This window comes from Oncorhynchus mykiss, chromosome 1 (genome assembly GCF_057628025.1).
Source record: "Oncorhynchus mykiss isolate SJ-2025 chromosome 1, ASM5762802v1, whole genome shotgun sequence".
NCBI lineage: Eukaryota > Metazoa > Chordata > Actinopteri > Salmoniformes > Salmonidae > Oncorhynchus > Oncorhynchus mykiss.
The window spans coordinates 27,287,341-27,308,775 of NC_143022.1; the positions used below are offsets into that span (position 1 = coordinate 27,287,341).

General features: G+C 41.4%; 1 protein-coding gene across 1 annotated transcript in view; it reads right to left on the reverse strand.

Annotated features, from left to right (window-relative positions):
• LOC110520038 (cadherin-13) overlaps positions 1-21,435 on the reverse strand; it is a 603,183-nt gene that overhangs the window by 54,337 nt on the left and 527,411 nt on the right. Inside the window, exon 11 of the mRNA XM_090218153.1 lies at positions 968-1,110. Within this exon, the coding sequence (XP_090074279.1) occupies positions 968-1,110 (143 nt within the window). The remainder of the gene's footprint in view (positions 1-967; positions 1,111-21,435) is intronic.

Consider the following 21,435-nt stretch of genomic DNA (forward strand, 5'->3'; position numbering starts at 1 on the left):
AGGTAGTCAGCCTGCCACGCAGTCTCCTCATAGAGTGCAATTAAAATCAGCCATAATCGGCTTCTAAAAATGCTGATTACCGATTGTTGTGAAAACTTGAAATAGGCCCCAATTAATCGGCCATTCCGATTAATCGGTCGACCTCTGCTGTATATACACTTTTTCTATTGACTATTGACTGTATGTTTGTTTATTCCATGTATAACGCTATGTTGTTGTTTGTGTTGCACTGATTTGACTAATCTTGGCCAGGTCGCAGTTGTAAATGAGAACTTGTTCTCAACTGGCCTACCTGGTTAAATAAAGGTGAAAAAAAAGAAAGCCTCGCTAATATAATGTCTGTTAATGGATCTGTCAGAAGTTCCCTGAGGTCGTCCTAGTAGAGAGGAGCCCCTTCTACTGTCCTCTCACTCCCTCAAGGCTCAAGTGATGTGGGTCTGAGTGTGCCTCTCAAAGCCACAGTTCCAGATAGAACCCTTTTGGTACCAAGTAGTACCGTTTTGGTTTCCATGTAGAACCCTTTCCATAGAGGGGTCTACATGGAACCCAAAATGGTACTTCCTGGAACCGAAAAGTTTTTATTACCTGGAACCAAAAACGGTTATCCTATGTGGACAGCTAAAAAACCCTTTTTATAAGGGTCTAATCTACCTGGATGTCAAAACTCCAAGGCCTATGTAAACCCATGGTTATACATCACTTTGAGGAAATAGGAGAGGAACTATCTACAACTTTACAGTAATCACGCCATACCAGTTGTCATCCGTTCTACAGCAATCCTTTTTTTGTGTTGATGTACTAATTCAAATCTGTGACTTGTAAGGGTATTATTTGAGGATTAGACATGACATTTGATTAAATATTCCTTATACCATATTCTATCCAGATGCAGAATAGATTATCATCACACCATTTTTTGAGGACTCCACATCACTATTAAAAGAGATTTACTGAAACTCTGACTTACCGTTGTCTGTGGCCATGAAGATGGCAGTGTATTTGTTGTCCTGAACGTAAGGTGATTCTCTGTCCAGATTGGCAGAGGTGTTGACCGTACCTCTAACCGGGTTCACACTAAGCCAGTTAGCCGGGTCTCTCAGAACTGCAAACCTGAAAAGGGAACAGATGACAGCTGATCAGAATATAGTCAGGGCAATGCCATGGTGTCATGACTGTCCTGTGAGGATCAAAATAGGTCAGATTCAGCATGGCAATAAAAAACTTAAACCATACCCCCTCTCACACACAGAGGGGGGAGAAGGGAACCAGAGGTGGGTGTTGACAGCTCACCCCCTGTTGTAAATCTAGGACAGAACTTTCAGCATCTCCCGCTCCAATATTCTCCATAGGAATGTGACTCTACACAGACCTCCCGCCAAAACTCTAACATGTTCTAAAGTGAATACTGGAACAATATATCTAACATAGAATGTGGGGAATGGTCAGAGGCGACCTAAAGAAACACTGATGTCGGTTTGCTTGTTATTTTGTGATGTCATTAAAAATGTTATAAAGGAAATACTGTAACTTGGGAAGTATACCCACTATATGTGTGAAGTGTCCATCCGATGCGTTGTGCATGAAATATGAAAAATGATGAAAGTATTTTTGTTAATGATTTTAGGAGCCATAGATTTACATAATTTTTCACAGTGAAAAGTCATGCCCCTGGGGGAGGTCAGAGAGCGTGTCAGCCTGACAGAACTGCCCTTTTGAAGAAACTGTATAAAATGACGGGTTAAGAATTAACATATCCAAACAGAGAGACATGGAGCTGCAGCTCACGTTTAATGTGGTTTGAACTCTGAAATCTAAACTCGTGGTAGAAGAGATAAAGTCTCCTCCCAGACAATCATTGGTACGGCTGATTAGCTGTCCTAAGTAAGGTATCTTCGAAAGTGAATTTAAGTGGAACCATTCTACTACTCTTCTCAAATCACCATAGTACCCTACTCTCATCACCCCACTGGGGACCATCGACACGGCTGGCTCGCCCATCTTCAAATAAGCATCTTCCAGAGCAAATGGAAGGAGAATAAATTCTGTAGTTCTGTTCAGGACTACACGAAAAGTCACCGGATACCGGACGACTGCAGAGGAGAACAACAGTAGAAGACCTGAAAATGCCCAACTCCCTTTCCTAGGTGGCCTGGTTCCGGCAAATACACGAAGAACCAAGACATTTCAAGTAAATACATGCATGATCTCTTACTCAAAGAGGGCGGCGGTTTGTGTGCAAAGTATATGATTACTGTTAGAGTAGTTTCTAAATGTACCAACATATTATGTCTCTGTCCTCTCCCTCTGTCCCTCTCCATGTCTTTTGTAACAAGCAGCACTGAATCATAAGTAAGGCTCAAGTTTTTTCAGATGCAGGAGGTTAGGACGGTTCAGAATGATGATATGATATGAGGTTATGATTAATAAGATGACAGTTTATGGATGTGATAGGTAAAGACATTTAGAGTTTAATTCAGGAAATGGTAACTCTTTAAAGAACTAATCTCGTGGTGACCCAAATCCTAATGAGTTAGTTGTTACAATTAAACCTAGTTAGTTGATTAGATAAATAGCAGTCATCAGATTAATGAAAGTAAAGTCACGACAATGGTATGAGACAAATACAACATGATTATATATGGAGATACATTAGCTACCGTATTTTCCTGCTGTAGCCAGTTTGCTACAGCAGGAAAACAATTCTGCAGCAACAGAAGCTCTTTTAGCTATGCAAGAATATCTCAGCAACAAAAGATTATACATTTGTATAGGAGATCAGCTAGTAAGAGCTTTTTCAGTAAATACATTTTAACACTGTTTCTAAGGAAGATATTGAGACACTGAAATGACAATATCTATCAAAGACACAAAACTGTTGAATTAAAGCATGATGAGACTGCATATTTGAAGTGCAACGTGTGTTGTGTGAAGTTGAAGCTGAGGTTTAGTGGACGGTCTGTGTATGTCTGTGGATGCTCTGACTGTGGTTGGAGTGTGAAGATAATGGATGAACTCAGATAACTCCTCAGAGAATAATGTATTTGCGTGGAAAGCAGCTGATTCTGTGGTTGAGGGATGACCCTACTAATGTCATCCTGAGAGCCAGGTGATGGGAGGTGCATTTTGATTGGATGGGGAATGGTGATGTGCCTCTGGGGGTTCACATCTGTGTTCATGTCACACACCGCTGATTTAGTGGCTCAATCCCATTTGGCTCTGTTGGTAGAGCATGGCACTTGCAACACCAGGGTTGTGGGTTTGATTCCCACAGGGGACAAGAATGAAAAATGTATGCACTCACTACTGTAAGTTGCTCAAGATAAAAGTGGTTGCTGAGGGGAAGATGGCTCATAATAATGGCTGAAACGGAGCTAATGGAACGGCATCAAAAATATGGACACTGTGTATTTGACACCATTCCACTAATTCTCCTCCAGCTGTTACCATGAGCCTGTCCTCCCCAATTAAGGTGCTACTGAAATGTAAAATACACACACACAGCCCCAACCCTAAACTCTTTCAGTTTACCAATAAACACTCCACATGCACCTTTGTATTTTGCACACAAATACACACACTTCCTGGTTATTAGCCCTTCATCACCACCAGGCATCACAACATCACACAAGCTCATCACTTTAGAAAGAGGAAAACACAAGATGATTATCCTGCTGCTGTGGGTACACAGATAGTCACTTGATCTATTATAATATGGTTTGTATATTGTCTGCTTGCCTATTTGTTGATATAATCTATTCAGATGCAGCTTAAATGATAAAGCTTACAAAACATTTTCCATCACAGGTTATCCACAACATCATCATGTTTGACTCTCTGCAACTGTTCTTCTCTCGCACACACACACACACACACACACACACACACACACACACACACACACACACACACACACACACACACACACACACACACACACACACACACACACACACACACACACACACACACACACACAAATATAGAAAAGCTCAGAGCCAAAAATTGCCTGAACTGTTAAAAATTGACTTCACTTTCATAAAATGTCCAATAGCATAGTGATTTGCCCATATTTCTGCTTGAGTGGTAGAATTTATCCCCTGAGCTACTGTATACGGCAAATCCTGGCCTGACCCCTATTCTACTAAGAACTGAGCCCATTTCAGCTTTCATCGAACAGTTATACAGTAGCCTCCCAGCAGACACCTTATAGCAGGGTTTCCCAAACTCGGTCCTAGGTGCACATTTTGTTTTTTGCCGTAGCATTACACAGCTGATTCAAATAACCAATTCATCAAGCTTTGATTATTTGACTCAAATGTGTAGTGCTAGGGCAAAAACCAAAACGTACACCCAGAGGGGTTAGGTGAAGGGGGGCACAGAGTCGGAGTTTGGGGAACCCTGCCTTATAGGACAGACCTTCTAGGACACAGTACAGCCCACTCAGGGGGAGTGCTTTTCCTACATAACAGGATGAGACAGTCTATTCTAGGATAATGCCGGTACCACACAGAGAGGACGTCAAGACAATGCAGCAGCACTCTTTAGGAGTAATCTGCTCACCCACACAGTACACATACTGTAGTTATCTCTGAGGTTGAGAGGCCTTTAGGATCCACAATAACACTACCATTGCATCAGATGCATATGGATTATGCATACAGTGTGTGTGTGTGTATGTGTGTGTGTGCGAGCGAGAGAGAGTGTGAGAGAGAGTGAGAAAGACAATGAGAGATTTGATTGGTTCTATTGTTTCTAACACAATATCCCTTCTTACTGACAGCAACTATTTCTGAAAAAGCTTGTACTAAGTGGTTTATTCTGCATCCTATTTTAAATACACTTATTGTAAGTGCATTGGATAAGACCATTTGCTAAGTGAAGGACTGTAAGTGGACTGTAGAGAAAAGGACAGATACAGTAGAGTACATAGGTACATGAAAACACAGGATGTGTGTATGCTGTAAATTAGTGAGTGTATGGCTACAGTATGGATCTGTCTCTAACATCTGTTTCAGTGCAGCATGGGGTCCTTTGTTCATTAGTGTTTCCTGTGACAGTAGTGATGTCGTAAATTTCCCCAGCAGCTGGAGAGAAATGCTGACTCATACTGTACATCACATCACATTAGACAGGCCCAAATGCTCTGCTCTGCCTGCTCACCTCCTAATCCGGATGGGCAGAGGGGACAGTAATCACTGGAACACCAACACCCTGGCCCGCTCAGGGAGCAATGCACGTGTCCACATCTAGCATGCAAGGCACAGATCTGCTAAGTCTCCAATAAAAATGCCTAAATAGGCAATAACTCATTTATCTTTTTCACACTTGCACTTTTTTACGCTGTGTCAACCAAGTACATTTCCAGAGGTGTGTTGCATATTGATGCCCCCCTCTGTGCCTTTCCGTTTCAGGCTGGGGTGCTGGGGGCTGGGGTCTGTTTGCTGCTAGAGCAGGTGGATGGAAGTGGGGAAGGGAAATGCTACAGGCTTCCTCTCTAATATGTTGTTATTTCAAATGGCTGAATATGTAGCAGCATTTCAACCAATGTTTTTCTTCAGTATAACATTTTAAATGACTGCAATGATCACATTCCTGCAGGCCTCCCCCTCCCACACACACACACCAAAACCTGTCTGGCAGTGAAATGCCAATCTACCTAACCTTGACTATCCTGAGTGCACTTTGACTTAGACAAGTACATACTTCTGAGGTATGACGTTTTGGCAGCATTTCAAAGCCACCAAACATGCTCCCTCTCTCCACTGTCAGACAGCAGTGATCATTGACTGAAAGAAACAGAGGGAAGGAAGTCAATGCTAATGCTCCTCTCTATCAGTGAGCCACTGTATGTGAAAGAGACATTTGAGGGTAGCCATTACTTAATGTGAAATTCATGTGAAAAGTTTAGGGCCTGTTTTTGGCATCGGCAGTCTGTAGACTTTATCAGAATTGAGAACTAGCTGAGAAGGAATTAAGGAGGTAGAGATAACAGTAGAATGCAGAGGAGTGTGAATAAAGAAATTATGAAAGCAAGCCCTCTCTCTCATTCTCTCTACTTGTCTTATCCTTCACTACCTCGTTCACTCTCTCTTCATTTCATCAAACTGTCTGCTACTCTGAAAAAACATGCATTTATTTGTCAGTTGATAACAAGGTGAAAAGACAGAGATGTTGACTTTGATCGAGTCTGCCCCAGAGAGAACTGCAGCTACTGTATAATCAGAGAACTGATAGGGCCTGATAGGAAAATTACAGTCCCCTATGCTGCCCAACAATGCTCTGCTCTGGACCACAGGACAAATTGTCATTGTCACACCTGGTCATATTTCTATTTAATATTAGCACAATAGCAGGGCTGTAGAAAGGAAATATATATGATGGGCCGAGTGGGCAAAATAAACACAATGTGACTGGCCATCAATCAGTTGTCAGACAGAGCAGCTCAGAGGGAGTCAGAGCCCCTCGTCTGTCAGCGCCGCCACCACACATCGTACCAGGCATCGTTTCGGTCGGGCTATTTATTGTGGCCTCGTTAACACTGTGACTGTCACTCCACATCCATTCTTCTAGGTCTGATGGGGGGGGACCCCACTGACAGCTCAAACCCGCCCAGCCATCTCTCCCCAGTCCAGGACCATCCCTAATACACTGGGACTGGGAGGTAGACTAGACTACAGCACAGATATCATAGAAGTAATTGAAACAAACAGTTGACACAGTCCTTTAGAGTCAAACACACCTCCGTCAGTACCACTAACACTGCTGCAGTCAAAGGTTCTGACAGCAACTCAATTAGCCCATGTCAGCTAAGACATTTTAGATTGGTCAGTTAGTCTATCTTAACTTGAAATAATCATGGTCGAATTACTGATCGGGCGGTCCACACTGATTTCATTAGTCACTCTCACTCAGATATATTTAAAGAACGGCAAACATTTCTCTCCACCTTACGGCAAAATGTGTAGAATGCAGGAAATGATCTGTAAAACCGCTTATATTTCTCTCCACCAAATGGCAAAATTAGTAGAATTGCATGAAATTTGTTATAAAACTGCAACATTTTCTCTACACCCCATGGCAAAATGTGTATAATTGCAGGATATTAACTCTAAAACTTTGAAAAGGGGAGGCCGCTAAAATATTTAGCTAAGAACCCCCAAAAGGTGTTCTGGTCTGGTCTGTGTGGATATGGATGTGGGTATGCATAGCCATGAGCCACTGTGGCCCTTCATGATGAGTTCTATTTTTTTGTGGCCCCCACCCCAATCAAAGTTGCCTATCCCTGATCTAGACAGAGGCAATTTGGAGCGATGTGGGTTCCTGCCAAGGCCTCTCAGCTCAGTGGCATCTCCACTACCAGGTCAGCAAAGCAAAGATGTCCAGAGCTGCTGAGTAAACTTTACAGAGACAGAGACAGAGAGAGAGAGAACCAGAGACTGAACCACACCGTACACAGTGGTGTATCATTGGTAATTCCATGTGCTTACAGATGTAGGATCGTAATTTGATCACTATTTTGTTGCTGAGAATTTTCCTGTACCACTGGAAATGCAGATGAGCTCAGTGATTTAAAGCTAGTAGACTATCCACCATCAAGCAACATTATGGACTAAACATTACTGTCGCTGCAGAATTATTTTGCTGTGACAATATAGGCATCTACTGTAGAAAAATAAAGACATTGGCAATGAAATGAGCCTTTTTATCATTGATGTTTTGGCTAGAAGGCTGTTTTTTATGGTAGGCTACAGAGCACTGCTGCAGACAAGCGGGGGAGAATAATGGCTGTGAATGGATATTACACACACTGTTACGAATTCCCTGCTGGTGACTTATCAGCACCTCACAACCCTGAGCTGCACACTCAACTTCCCATCTCCCACACAATACTTGCAGTGACAGAGAGACAAATCTATGTCTCTGCCCATCAACAACTGGACGTGTGGGACAGTGTGTGTAACCAAAATCCACCACCAATCTACTACCTCTCCCACTTTTCACCCCCATATTCAGCTTCCTCAGTGTGTTTAAATTAAGATCCTGTATGATGACTCTTGGGCTGCTTTATTCTTCTCTAACCAGAAGTGGTGTCAGTGAGTTACAAACCAGTAAAATACGTAGAGCCGGGTCGCTCTCTTTCAAACACACTTGCCAACACACATGCACACACACAAATACACACACACACACAAACACGCACACACACGCATGCACACACACACACACACAAATGCACCCAAGTACACCCAGACAACTGCACCCAATCTCTCTGCAAGGGTAATAGCAGCCACTGTAGCATATCTCCATAAATTATCATTCAATGACATTTATTATCATAATAAGGCACAAAAAGCTGCTCTTTGCATCATTTGAAAATCATAACCCTGTAATTAACACAGAGAAAAGCAATTTATCTGCGCTTCAGTGAGGCGTTGCAGCGCAGTCTCTCTCTCTTCCTCTTGGCACCTTTTGGGATTGTTTTAATTATCTCATGGCATCATGGTTCTGTGTCTGTAGCATTCCCCCTCCACACATTTGGCACTCTATTACATACAGTGGGGAGAACAAGTATTTGATACACTGCCGATTTTGCAGGTTTTCCAACTTACAAAGCATGTAGAGGTCTGTAATTTTTATCATCGGTACACTTCAACTGTGAGAGACGGAATCTAAAACAAAAATCCAGAAAATCACATTGTATAATTTTTAAGTAATTAATTTGCATTTTATTGCATGACATAAGTATTTGATCACCTCCCAACCAGTAAGAATTCCGGCTCTCACATACCTGTTAGTTTTTCTTTAAGAAGCCCCCCTGTTCTTCACTCATTACCTGTATTAACTGCACCTGTTTGAACTCGTTACCTGTATAAAAGACACCTGTCCACACACTCAATCAAACAGACTCCAACCTCTCCACAATGGCCAAGACCAGAGACCTGTGTAAGGACATCAGGGATAAAATTGTAGACCTGCACAAGGCTGGGATGGGCTACAGGACAATAGGCAAGCAGCATGGTGAGAAGGTAACAACTGTAGGCGCAATTATTAGAAAATGGAAGAAGTTCAAGATGACGGTCAATCACCCTTGGTCTGGGGCTCCATGCAAGATCTCACCTCGTGGGGCATCAATGATCATGAGGAAGGTGAGGGATTAGCTCAGAACTACACGGCAGGACCTGGTCAATGACCTGAAGAGAGCTGGGACCTCAGTCTCAAAGAAAACCATTAGTAACACACTACACCGTCATGGATTAAAATCCTGCAGCGCACGCAAGGTCCCCCTGCTCAAGCCAGCTCATGTCCAGGCCCGTCTGAAGTTTGCCAATGACCATCTGGATGATCCAGAGGAGGAATGGGAGAAGGTCATGTGGTCTGACGAGACAAAAATAGAGCTTTTTGGTCTAAACTCCACTCGCTGTGTTTGGAGGAAGAAGAAGGATGAGTACAACCCCATGAACACCATCCCAACCGTGAAGCATGGAGGTGGAAACATCATTCTTTGGGGATGCTTTTCTGCAAAGGGGACAGGATGACTGCACCGTATTGAGGGGAGGATGGGTAGGGCCATGTATCGCTAGATCTTGGCCAACAACCTCCTTCCCTCAGTAAGAGCATTGAAGATGGGTCGTGGCTGGGTCTTCCAGCATGACAACGACCCAAAACACACAACCAGGGCAACTAAGGAGTGGCTCCGTAAGAAGCATCTCAAGGTCCTGGAGTGGCCTAGCCAGTCTCCAGACCTGAACCCAATAGAACATCTGTGGAGGGAGCTGAAAGTCCGTATTGCCCAGCGACAGCCCCGAAACCTGAAGGATCTGGAGAAGGTCTGTATGGAGGAGTGGGCCAAAATCCCTGCTGCAGTGTGTGCAGACCTGGTCAAGACCTACAGGAAACGTATGATCTCTGTAATTGCAAACAAAGGTTTCTGTACCAAATATTAAGTTCTCCTTTTCTGATGTATCAAATACTTATGTCATGCAATAAAATGCAAATGAATTACTTAAAGATCATACAATGTGATTTTTTTGATTTTTTCTTTTAGATTCCGTCTCTCACAGTTGAAGTGTACCTATGATAAAAATTACAGACCTCTACATGCTTTGTAAGTGGAAAACCTGCAAAATCGGCATTGTATTAAATACTTGTTCTCCCCACTGTATATTGATTGCAATTGTTCCCGAATGAGTGAGCGTTCATGTGCAAAGGATTAGCATTTCAATTGTTATAATTATCAACTCTGTAGTGACTTCTCAGCTGACCCGCACTCCCCTTTTGTCTAACAAGCCGGTTTAGCCCACTAGGGCACATTCCCCTATCATTTCTTGTAACCATATTTACTTTGTTTGTTTATGTGTGCTTTTCTGTGATTGTTTAGTTAGTTAATAAATCAATTATTTAAGACAATTGATGTATGGATGACTCATAGTGAAGACTGGGTTCATGCAGACAACCAACAATTTACGACGTTTGGAATGAGACTAACGTGAGGTAAAATAAATAAATCAATAATTCAAAGACTAATTGATCAGATATAAAATATCTGAAAAGTTATGTTAGGAAAATTATAACTTTGTAATCTGAATATTTTCCTTGGTGCCCCGACTTAATTACAGTTACATGATTAGTCAGCCTAATCAGGTAATACTAATTGCAGAGAATCTTTGATAAAAACTAAAAATCGTCATTTTAATGATAGTAAATTCACGACAATGTGTTTATGTCAAGATTATGTCATCATTGTAACCAATGAACAACATAGACAAACCTTGTATGAAATAAATGTAACTTGTACTGTAGAGGAGCGTCGAATTAACACATCCACACCAGACATTCACCACAATGAGAATACACAAAGAGCTCTCTTCACTGGTGTCATGACGTTGGCCTGGGGGTAGGTTCTTGACAGTCATAAATACCTCTTCCCCCCGCTTTCCTCTCTCTACCCCACTGATGATACATTTGCAAAACCCTTGGTTAACATAGAGATTCTGGGAACATCAGAAGGTGGGGGGAAATTAACTATATTCTGGTAATCCGACCAATTGAACATATGCGGTGGTACTTATTGAATATGATGTCAGTTTGGTTGTCATCTGAGACATTCTCATCAATGATAAGATGACATAAACTCTACAGTGGAAAGTCGAGTTATCGGATTCACACGGAATTGTTGTTCAATTTAAATGTTTGCAAATGAAATTATTCGTGATGGGATGAAATGTGATTTTAGCTTCTAAAATGTGAAATTTGGGTTTTCATAAGGTAGGGCTCCGCTCAATCAGTGGCCCGCCCCTGTGAAGGGACATGGGCTATAAAAAAACGTTTCAAACAAGCCCGCCTCTCCCTTCCTATATAAAGCCTTGACGACAATATAACCTCCTGTTCCGAGGATGTGAGGACGACGGTCCGATGTCAGAATGGTTCCGATAATAACTACAGAACGAAGCCAACATCAGCGTGAGCTTTGGTTGCAAATGGTATGAACTTCGAACTCTTATTCACTACAGAAGTGATAACTTCTAGCCGTTGAGTTAGCAACAGCAGCTGCAAACGAGGGTTAGGAAGGAACAGACAGAGTATCCTGTCTATCAAACAACGACGTTACTACAACGTATCCAATTGACATCCAGAGACATTCTTCAAAGGACAAAGGACTCCATCTTCCACCAACCTACTGAAGCGCAGCTCAGAGTAAATATTTATTGCACTTTCCTTTTCCAAATGAGCGGTAATTTAGAATGCATAAGATACTGTATTTACAATAGCACAGCTTCGCCCTTTATTCCCCAGTCTTCCCGCTCTTTCACTCAAACCCATCCCAGTTTCTTTTGTGTAACAAGCTGTCATATCTGTTCCGCCTGCTAGGGATGTTTTTCTTTATGACGTAATTTGTAATCAAGTTATGATTAATTATGTGTATGTGTAAATCTGTGTGATTAGTTAGGTATTTAGTAAATAAATAATTAAACCAAATTTTGCATTGCTGATTCAACTTGTTAGCCAGGGTTCGTGAAGATAACCAAGAATTTACAACTTTCAGATGAGACTGAATTAAGGTGACGATTAATATTGACTGCTATTGATGTAAAATATTACTAGGTCTTTAAGAGTTTATTCGGAAAATAACAGCTCTATAAATATTATTTTGTGGTGCCCCGACTCTCTAGGTAATTACATTTACATGATTAGCTCAATCAGGTAATATTAATTACGGATAAATTATTTTGTAGAATAGCATGTTATATCACTTAATCTGGCATAGCCAAAGACACGACACTGGGCAGAGAACAAAGAAAGAGGGGTGCCACTCACCGCAAGCTCCCAGCAGGAGTCGTCCTTCACCCTTCTGCTCATCTCACACCTCTAGTCTACTTCAAATCTCCTCCGATTAGCTCAAGGGCAGCAAGTTTAACAAAATGGTGCTCAGATGGCCTGCCGGGTTCTGATGAAGAGTGAAGATGACTACAACACAGCCAAGCAACTTCTCCATTGGAGAACAATACACTGCATGTAAAAGTGCCTCAAACTCTCTTATTTCCTCAAGCAAACAGCGTAGACAACTGAAAATTAAGTGTTGAGATGTGTGTGTATAATAAGTTATAACTTTTTAATATGTGTGGTATGCTTTTATGACAATTAGATATTACCCTTATACTTATACTGTTTGGTATCTGTGTGATCAGACAGTTTTCACACAGGTGGTGGAAGACGTTACGAGAGTGTACAAAGTACCCTCCATTTATGTGGACAATTGATTAACTCATGCCCTGCCGTAAGCCACAGAACAATGCAGGCGATGAATGGGGCTGACCTAGATCCAGGAACAATTCCTTCACCTGAACCAATCACAGCTCTCCTAATATGAGGCCTCACCTCTTCCTGTCCAGGACTATAAACTGAATGTGTGAACACTACTCCTTGTGTTCGGACGGCGACCAGCCATATGGTTGCTGTCATTTATGAATTACAAAACCATTCAAGGACATAGTGACAGTACAGTAACATGCTATACATGACGTCAGAGCTCTGGCTCTGCGCTTCACAGTGCTGTATGGGTTTCGACTGACAGACATCCTGAACTTATGCACCTCGCCCAACAAGAAGTTGCACCCAAGCTTTAAATTAAGAGGATTCTATGTATTTTGAAAGATGAGACCTTGAGGATGTTTATAAATACCGCTTTGATGTCACAAGCCAACCACCAGTGAGTCCAAATGTGCACTTCACATTTCCATGTCATAAAACTCATGCCATATTAAGTGCAGGGGTGGAAAAAGTACTCAATTGTCATACTTGAGTAAAAGTAACGATACCTTCATAGAGAAGGACTCAAGTAAAAGTGAAAGTCACTCAGAAAAATACTACTTGAGTAAAAGTTTAAAAGTAAGGGTTTAAAATATAACTAAGAATCAAAAGTAAATGTAATTGCAAAAATATACTTAATTATTAAAAGTAAAAGTATAAATAATTTCTAATCGCTTATAATAAGCAAATCGGACTGCACAATTTACTTGTTTTTTTTATTTACGGATAGCCAGGGACACACTACAACACGCAGACATCATTTACAGTGCCTTGCAAAAGTATTCATCCCCCTTGGCGTTTTTTCCTATTTTGTTGCATTTGGATTTCATGTAATGGACATTCACAAAATGCCTAGCTCCACCATGCAGTGCCTAGTTTTCTCATTTTGTCTGTCATAGTTGAAGTGTACCTATCATGAACATTACAGCCTCTCTCATCTTTTTAAGTGGAAGAACTTGCACAATTGGTGGCTGACTAAATACTTTTTTGCCCCACTGTATATACCCCCTTTGCTATGAAGCCCCTAAATAAAATCTGGTGCAACAAATTACCTCCAGAAGTCACATAATTAGTTGTAAATAAAGTCCTCCTGTGTGCAATCTAAATGTCACAATCTGTCACATGATCTCAGTATATGTACACCTGTTCGTAAAGCTCCCAGAGTCTGCAACACCACTAAACACCACCGAGCAAGCCGCACCATGAAGACCAAGGAGCTCTCAAAACTGGTCAGGGACAAAGTTGTAGAGAAGTACAGATCAGGATTGGGTTATAAAAATAAAAAAAATTACATCCCACAGAGCACCATTAAATATTTAAATTAAAAAAATATGGCATCACAACAAACCTGCCAAGAGAGGACCGCTGTTGGGGATTAATCAGAATTAGTTGGGTAACATAGATAAGATGTTTTATTTTCATGATATGCTTATGAGATATTTCTCATAATAATGAATTTTGTTGTACTATAGTGGTGGACATTTGCAGTTATCTGTTCTCTGTCAGGACTAAGTTACTTGGGCCGCAGAGAGGGGAGAGGTCAAGTTGTCATCATGTGTAAACATATATTTTAAACCATGTGAAGGGATGATTGATGGGGAACCAATTATCTCTTGGCTCCACTGTGTCTGTGTGCCAGTCACTCCCTACTTTTCCCATCGGGGAAAGGAGGATGGCCGTGTCTCTCTCGTTGCCCCTATCTTGACCTAAAGGCTCACTTTCCTCTCCGTGAGCTTGTCCAGAATTGGTTGTATTTGTGATGGGAGTATCTAAAATGACAATTTGATATATATCATTGGGTGGGGGTAATGTCTTGGTACCATTTTGTACCAAGGATGAGATAAGAGCTTTGTTTAGGAGACCAAACTGAACGATAATTTGTAGCCAATTCTGCCTGGCTAGGGGATATTCCTCTCTGAAGTAAATTATTTCTTTGTGTAAGTTCCTAAGACCTGTGGTTTGTCATGTCGTCTAGGGGGGGGGGGGGATCTTTGCTATAAAGGATCCCAGTTGCCATTATGTTGAGCACTCTCAACTTTTCATTAGAGATACTGAACTGTTGAAAGTCAAAATGCTATTGCAAAAGCTTAAATATTATTAAAGGTGAAGATTAAGCATAACTCTGACTGGTGTGTGATTTGCTCTCTCATCATTTGGTAATTAAGGAAATTTCCACGACACCGCCCACCAAAACTCACAGACCAGGCAAGGAGGGCATTAATCAGAGAGGCAACAAAGAGACCAAAGATAACCCTGAAGTAGCTGCAAAGCTCCACAGCGGAGATTGGAGTATCTGTCCATAGGACCACTTTAAGCCATACACTCCACATAGCTGGGCCTAACTGAAGAGTGGCCAGAAAAAGCCCTTGCTTATAGATAAAATAAGCAAACACGTTTGGTGTTCACCACAACGCATGAGGGAGACTCCCCAAACATATGGAAGAAGGTACTCTGGTCAGATGAGACTAAAATGTAGCTTTTTGGCCATCAAGGAAAAAGCTATGTCTGGAGCAAAACCAACACCTCTCATCACCAAGTGAACACCATTTTCATTGGCAGGGACTGGGAAACTGGTCAGAAATTATTGAGGGAAACCTGTTTCAGTCTTCCAGAGATTTTACACTGTGACAGAGGTTTACCAGCAGGACATACTGTTAAAGCAACACTTGAGTGGTTTAAGGGGAAACATTTAAATGTCTTGGAATGGCCTAGTCAAAGCCCAGACCTCAATCCAATTAAGAATCTGTGGTAAGACTTAAAGATTGCTGTACACCAGCAAAACTCATCCAACTTGATGGAACAGGATCAGGTTTGCCTTGAAGAATGGGCAAAAATCCCAGTGGCTAGATGTGCCAAGCTTATAGAGACATGACCCAAGAGACTTGCAGCTTTAATTGCTTCAAAATGTGGCTCTACAAAGTATTGACTTAGGGGGTTGAATAGTTATGTTTGCTCAGGTTTTCTGTTTCTTTTTTGTCTTATTCCTTGTTTGTTTCACAATTTAAAATATTTTGCATCTTCAAAGTGGTAGGCATGTTGTGTAAATCAATGCAAACCCCCCAAATATCTATTTTAATTCCAGGTTGTAGGGCAAAAAAATAGGAAAAATACCGGGGGGTGAATACTTTCGCAAGCCACTGTATGTGAGAATGCTATTCATTGACTACAGCTCAGCATTCAACACCATAGGTCCCTCAAAGCTCATCACTAAGCTAAGGACCCTCGGACTAAACACCTCCCTCTACACCTAGATCCTGGACTTCCTGATGGGCCGCCCCCAGGGGTTAAGGGTAGGTAACAACACATCTGCCACGCTGATCCTCAACATGGGGCCACTCAGGGGTGCGTGCTCAGTCCCCTTCAGGACTCCCTGTTCACTCATGACTGCATGGCCAGGCACGACTCCAACACTATAATTAAGTTTGCCGATGACACAACAGTGGTAGGCCTGATCATCGACAACGACGAGACAGCCTATAGGGAGGAGGTCAGAGACCTGGCCGTGTGGTGCCAGGATAATAATAATAACAACCTCCTCAACATTATCAAGACAAAGGAGATGATTGTGGACTCCAGGAAAAGGAGGACAGAGCACATCCTCATCGACGACGCTGTAGTGGAGCAGGTTGAGAGCTTCAAGTTCCTTGGTGTCCACATCACCAGCAAACTATCCTGGTCCAAACACATCAAGACAGTCGTGAAGAGGGCACAACCAAGCCTATTCCCCATCAAGAGACTGAACAGATTTGGTATGGGTCTTCAGATCCTCAAAAAGTTCAACAGCTGCAACATCGAGAGCATGGTTGCATCACTGCCTGGAATGTCAACTGCTCGGCCTCTGACCGCAAGGCACTACAGAGGGTAGTGTGTACGGCCCAGTGCATCACTGGGGCCAAGCTTCCTGCCAACCAGGACCTCTATACCAGGCGGTGTCAGAGGAAGTCCCTAAATATTGTAAAAGACTCCAGCCACCCTAGTCATAGACTGTTCTCTCTGCTACTGCAAGGCAAGCAGTACCAGAGTTCCAATTCTAGGTCCAAAAGGCTTCTTAACAGCTTCTACCCCCAAGCCATAAGAATCCTGAACAGCTAATCAAGTGGCTACCCAGACTATTTGTATTGCCCCCTCCCCCCTTTTACGCTGCTGCTACTCTGTTTATTATTTATTCATAGTCTTGTTAACTCTACCTACATGTACATATTACCTAATTTACCTTGACTAACCGGTGCCCCCGCACATTGACTCTGTACCAGGACCCCCTGTATATAGCCTCACTACTGTTATTTTACTGCTGCTCTCTGATTTTTATTTTATTTTTAAAATGTATTTTTTACTCATCTATTTTTTACTTAACTGCATTGTTGGTTAAGGGCTTGTAAGTAAGCATTTCACTGTATGGTCTACACCTGTTGTATTCGGAGCAAGTGACAAATCAGATTTGATTTGAAAAAACGCATTTGTGTATAGTGTGTCCTCCAGATCAGAGGCAGTAGGGATGACCAGAGTTGATATCTTGTTAATTGAGTGAATTGGACCATTTTACTGTCCTGCTAAGCATTGAAAATGTAACAAGTACTTTTTTGTGTACTCGTTACAATATTTTCTTTTGGAATGTAGTGAAGTGAAAGTAAAAGTAGTCCAAAATATAAATAGTAAATAGTAAAAAACTACTTAAGAGGTACTTTTCAGTATTTTTACTTAAGTACTTTATACCACCAGTGCCACTGCTTATTATTACTACGTTTGACGTACAGTTACAAGATGACATGGCGTCATACCCTGGGTTGTTCTGAACAAAATTTGCTGTGGCACACGCACTTGAATGCACTCATGACTCATTTCTATGAAAACCAAAATTATTATCTGTTTCCCTGAATTGCACAGTGAAAGCCTAACACTGTAAAATTGTATTTTATAACTTAGCTAGTCATGCTGGCAGTAGAACAGGCTTTCAGATGATGACCGCCTGACCCAGATTGCGATTTATAATGGACCGTTCTTGGATTGCGTAATCAACAACAATAATTGTGTGATGGTGGGGATGCAGGGTTGTGTGTCAAATAAAACAACTACAAGTATGCTTGCTCTAGTTCCTCAACGGCACAGGTAGGAGAACTAAAAAAATCACCTTATATTTGAAGACTATTCTTAGAGTCATAAAAGTGCATTGAAATTATTTCAGAACTATGCACACGTTGGAGAGGGGTGTGGCCACTTTGAGACACCGGTTAGTCCTCTCACTCAAACCGTACATTTTTTTTGTGTTATGTTGCACATGCCCCACATTTTCCAGGAATATTCTTATATGTTACTGAATGTGTCCAGAGTATTTTCAGATTTGTTATGAAAAAAAGATAGCGAAAAGTACAGTAAATGTAAAATGCACATAAAATCAACATTGTAATGTTTGGATATAGTCTTGTGTCAGGTGAACTGGTGTGTCCTCACCTTTGGTCTAAACATTTTCCAATAATCTCTGAACTGCTCCCTTTCAATTGCTACCATTGTTATGCATATGATTTTCACATTTCTACTGTAAATAAAACAACATTTCAATTTAACCCTATCCACATGTGCCAATTCCCACACGAGTAAAGAGTTAACCAAGCCCTGCTTAGCTTTTAGATTTGTCACTGACTAGAGACCTCTTAACAGTGCATTCTGTAAGTTCAGACCCCTTGACATTTTCCGCATTGTGTTAACTTACAGCCTTATTCTAAAATTGATTAAATAGTTTTCCCTCATAAATCTACATACAATACCCCATAGTGACAAAGCAAAAACCAATTTTTATAAATTGTTGCTAATTTATTAAAAATAAAAACGTAACACATTTACATAAGTATTCAGACGCTTTACTCAGTACTTTGTTGAAGCACCTTTGGCAGCGATTACAGCATAGAGAATTCTTGGGTATGACACTAAAAGCTTGGCACACCTGAATTTGTGGAGATTCTCCCATTCTTCTCTGCAGATGCTCTCAAGCCCTACCAGGTTAGATGGAGAGCGTTGCTGCACAGCTATTTTCAGGTCTCTCCAGAGAAGTTTGATCAGGTTCAAGTCCGGGCTCTGGCTGGGCCACTCAAGGACATTCAGAGACTCCTGCGTTGTCTTGGCTGTGTGCTTAGTGTCGGAGGTCAACCTTCGCCCCAGTCTGAGATAGCAGGTTTTCATCAAGGATCTCTCTGTACTTTGCTCCGTTCATATTTCCCTCGATGCTGACTAGTCTTCCAGACCCTGCTGATGAAAAACATCCCCACAGCATGATGCTGCAACCACCATGCTTTGCCATAGGGATGGTGCCAGGTTTCCTCCAGACTTGATGCTTGGCATTCAGGCCAAGTTCAATCTTGGTTTCATCAGACCAGCGAATCTTGTTTCTCATGGTCTGAGAGTCCTTTTGGTGCCTTTTGGCAAACTCCAAGCAGGCTGTCATGTGCCTTTTACTATGGAGTGGCTTCCATCTGGCCAATCTACCATAAAGGACAGTTTGGTGGAGTGCTGCAGAGATGGTTTTCCTTCTGGAAGGTTCTCCCATCTCCACAGAGGAACTCTGGAGCTCTGTCAGAGTGACCATCGGGTTTTGGTCACCTCCCTGATCAAGTCCCTTCTCCCCTGTTTGCTCAGTTTGTCCGGGCAGCCAGCTCTAGGAAGAGCCTTGGTGGTTCCAAACTTCTTCCATTTAAAGAATGATGGAGGCTACTGTGTTCTTGGGGACCTTCAATGCTGCAGAAATGTTTTGGTATACTTCCCCAGATCTGTGCCTCGACACAAGCTCCTGTCTCAGAGCTCTACGGACAATTCCTTCGACCTAATGGCTTGGTTTTTGCTCTGACATGCACTGTCAACTATGGGACTTTATATAGACAGGTGTGTACCTTTCCAAATCATGTCCAATCAATTGAATTTACCACATGTGGACTCTAATCAAGTTGTAGAAATATCTCAAGGATTATCAATGGAAACAGGATGCACCTGAGCTCAACGTCAAGTCACATTGTAAAGGATCTTATGTAAATAAGGTATTTCTGTTTTTTTATTTATACATTTTCTAAAATTTAGAACGACCTGTTTTTGCTTTGTAATTATGGGGTATTGTGTATAGTTTGCTGAAGATTTTTTATTTATTTAATCCATTCTAGAATAAGGCTGTAACGTAACAAGATGTGTAAAAAGTCAAGGTGTCTGAATATTTTCGAAGTCATTCCAAAGGGTAGGTTTAACAGCGCAAATTAAATGTAACCATACTTTATATCATACATCATCAATGAATCTATTAAAGTCCTCAACAGCTATTGTTAGGGTTAGGGTTAATTTAACCCAGAGTTCAATTTAACCCAGAGTTCAACAACAAATAGGCAATAGATACAGTATAGGCATAGGGTTTCAAGCTTTGGTTGATTAAAGTGTAACATGTAATCAAACTTTATTTAAAGTGGATTTAACGTTTTAATAGATTAGATTTTATTCCTTTTCTTTAACTAAGATTTTTGGTTGAGATGGAGACATATATAGTACAGTGCTCTCAGTAATTATTGGGACAGTAAAGCATTTTTTCTTCTTTTGTCTCTATACTCCAAATGTTTTCATTTGTAATCAATAAATTACTATGAGGTTAAAGTGCATATCGGGTGAACCGTTTAGAAATTGCAGCAGTTATAGACTCCCCAGTTTTAGGGGAGCAAAAGTATTGGGAAAAATTCACTGTGCATTATGTGTATTAAAGTAGTAAAATGTTAAGTATTTTGTCCCGTATTCATAGCACGCAATGACTACAATATGTTTCTAAACACTTCTACACTAATGTGGATGCTATCATAATTACAGAAAATCCCGAATGAATCGTGAATAATGATGAGTGAAAAATTAGTGGCAAAAGCATTAGATTTTTTTTGTTTACCTAGACAAGCCAGTTAAGAACTTAAGAACACATTTTTATTAACAATGATGGCCTACCCCGGCCAAACCCTCCCCTAACCTGGATGAAACTGGGCCAATTGTGCAGAGCCCTATGGGACTCACAGCCAGTTGCGATACACCCTGGGATTGAACCAGGGTCTGTATTGACACCTCAAGCACTGAGATGCAAAGCCTTAGACCGTTGCGCCACTCGGGAGACATGCTTACCTCTCACCAGTACAATAAGAAGGGAGGTTAGCATATTTTGGGGCGTTATGATATTTGTGCGTCTGTAGCTTTCTCACACATCATTCTTCACAATTCATTCAGGATTATCCATAATTATTGTAGCAACCACATTCATGTAGAAAGAAGTGTTTCTAAACATATTCTATTTCTACTTAATAAAGCTATTTTATTGATAGGAGTGGGAAAAATGTGCTCGTGGTTGTGCATTGATAATAAGCACACCAAAGCACACTACAGTTGGTATTTACATGCTAACTTTACATGGATGAAGCCTGAGCTGGAATGTGAAGCTAACTGAAGCTTGCTTGTTAGCTTTAGAAAAACCTGAATAGATCTAGCTTGCTTCGTCAGATACTCCTCTGGTATGACATCAACTCATGCTTTGATTTTGTTAACCTGGCCACTAGCTGATTTGCTAACTTTTTAGCATTTGTGCCTCAAATCCAATGCAAGTCAACGGTACCTATACTAGTATTTTCA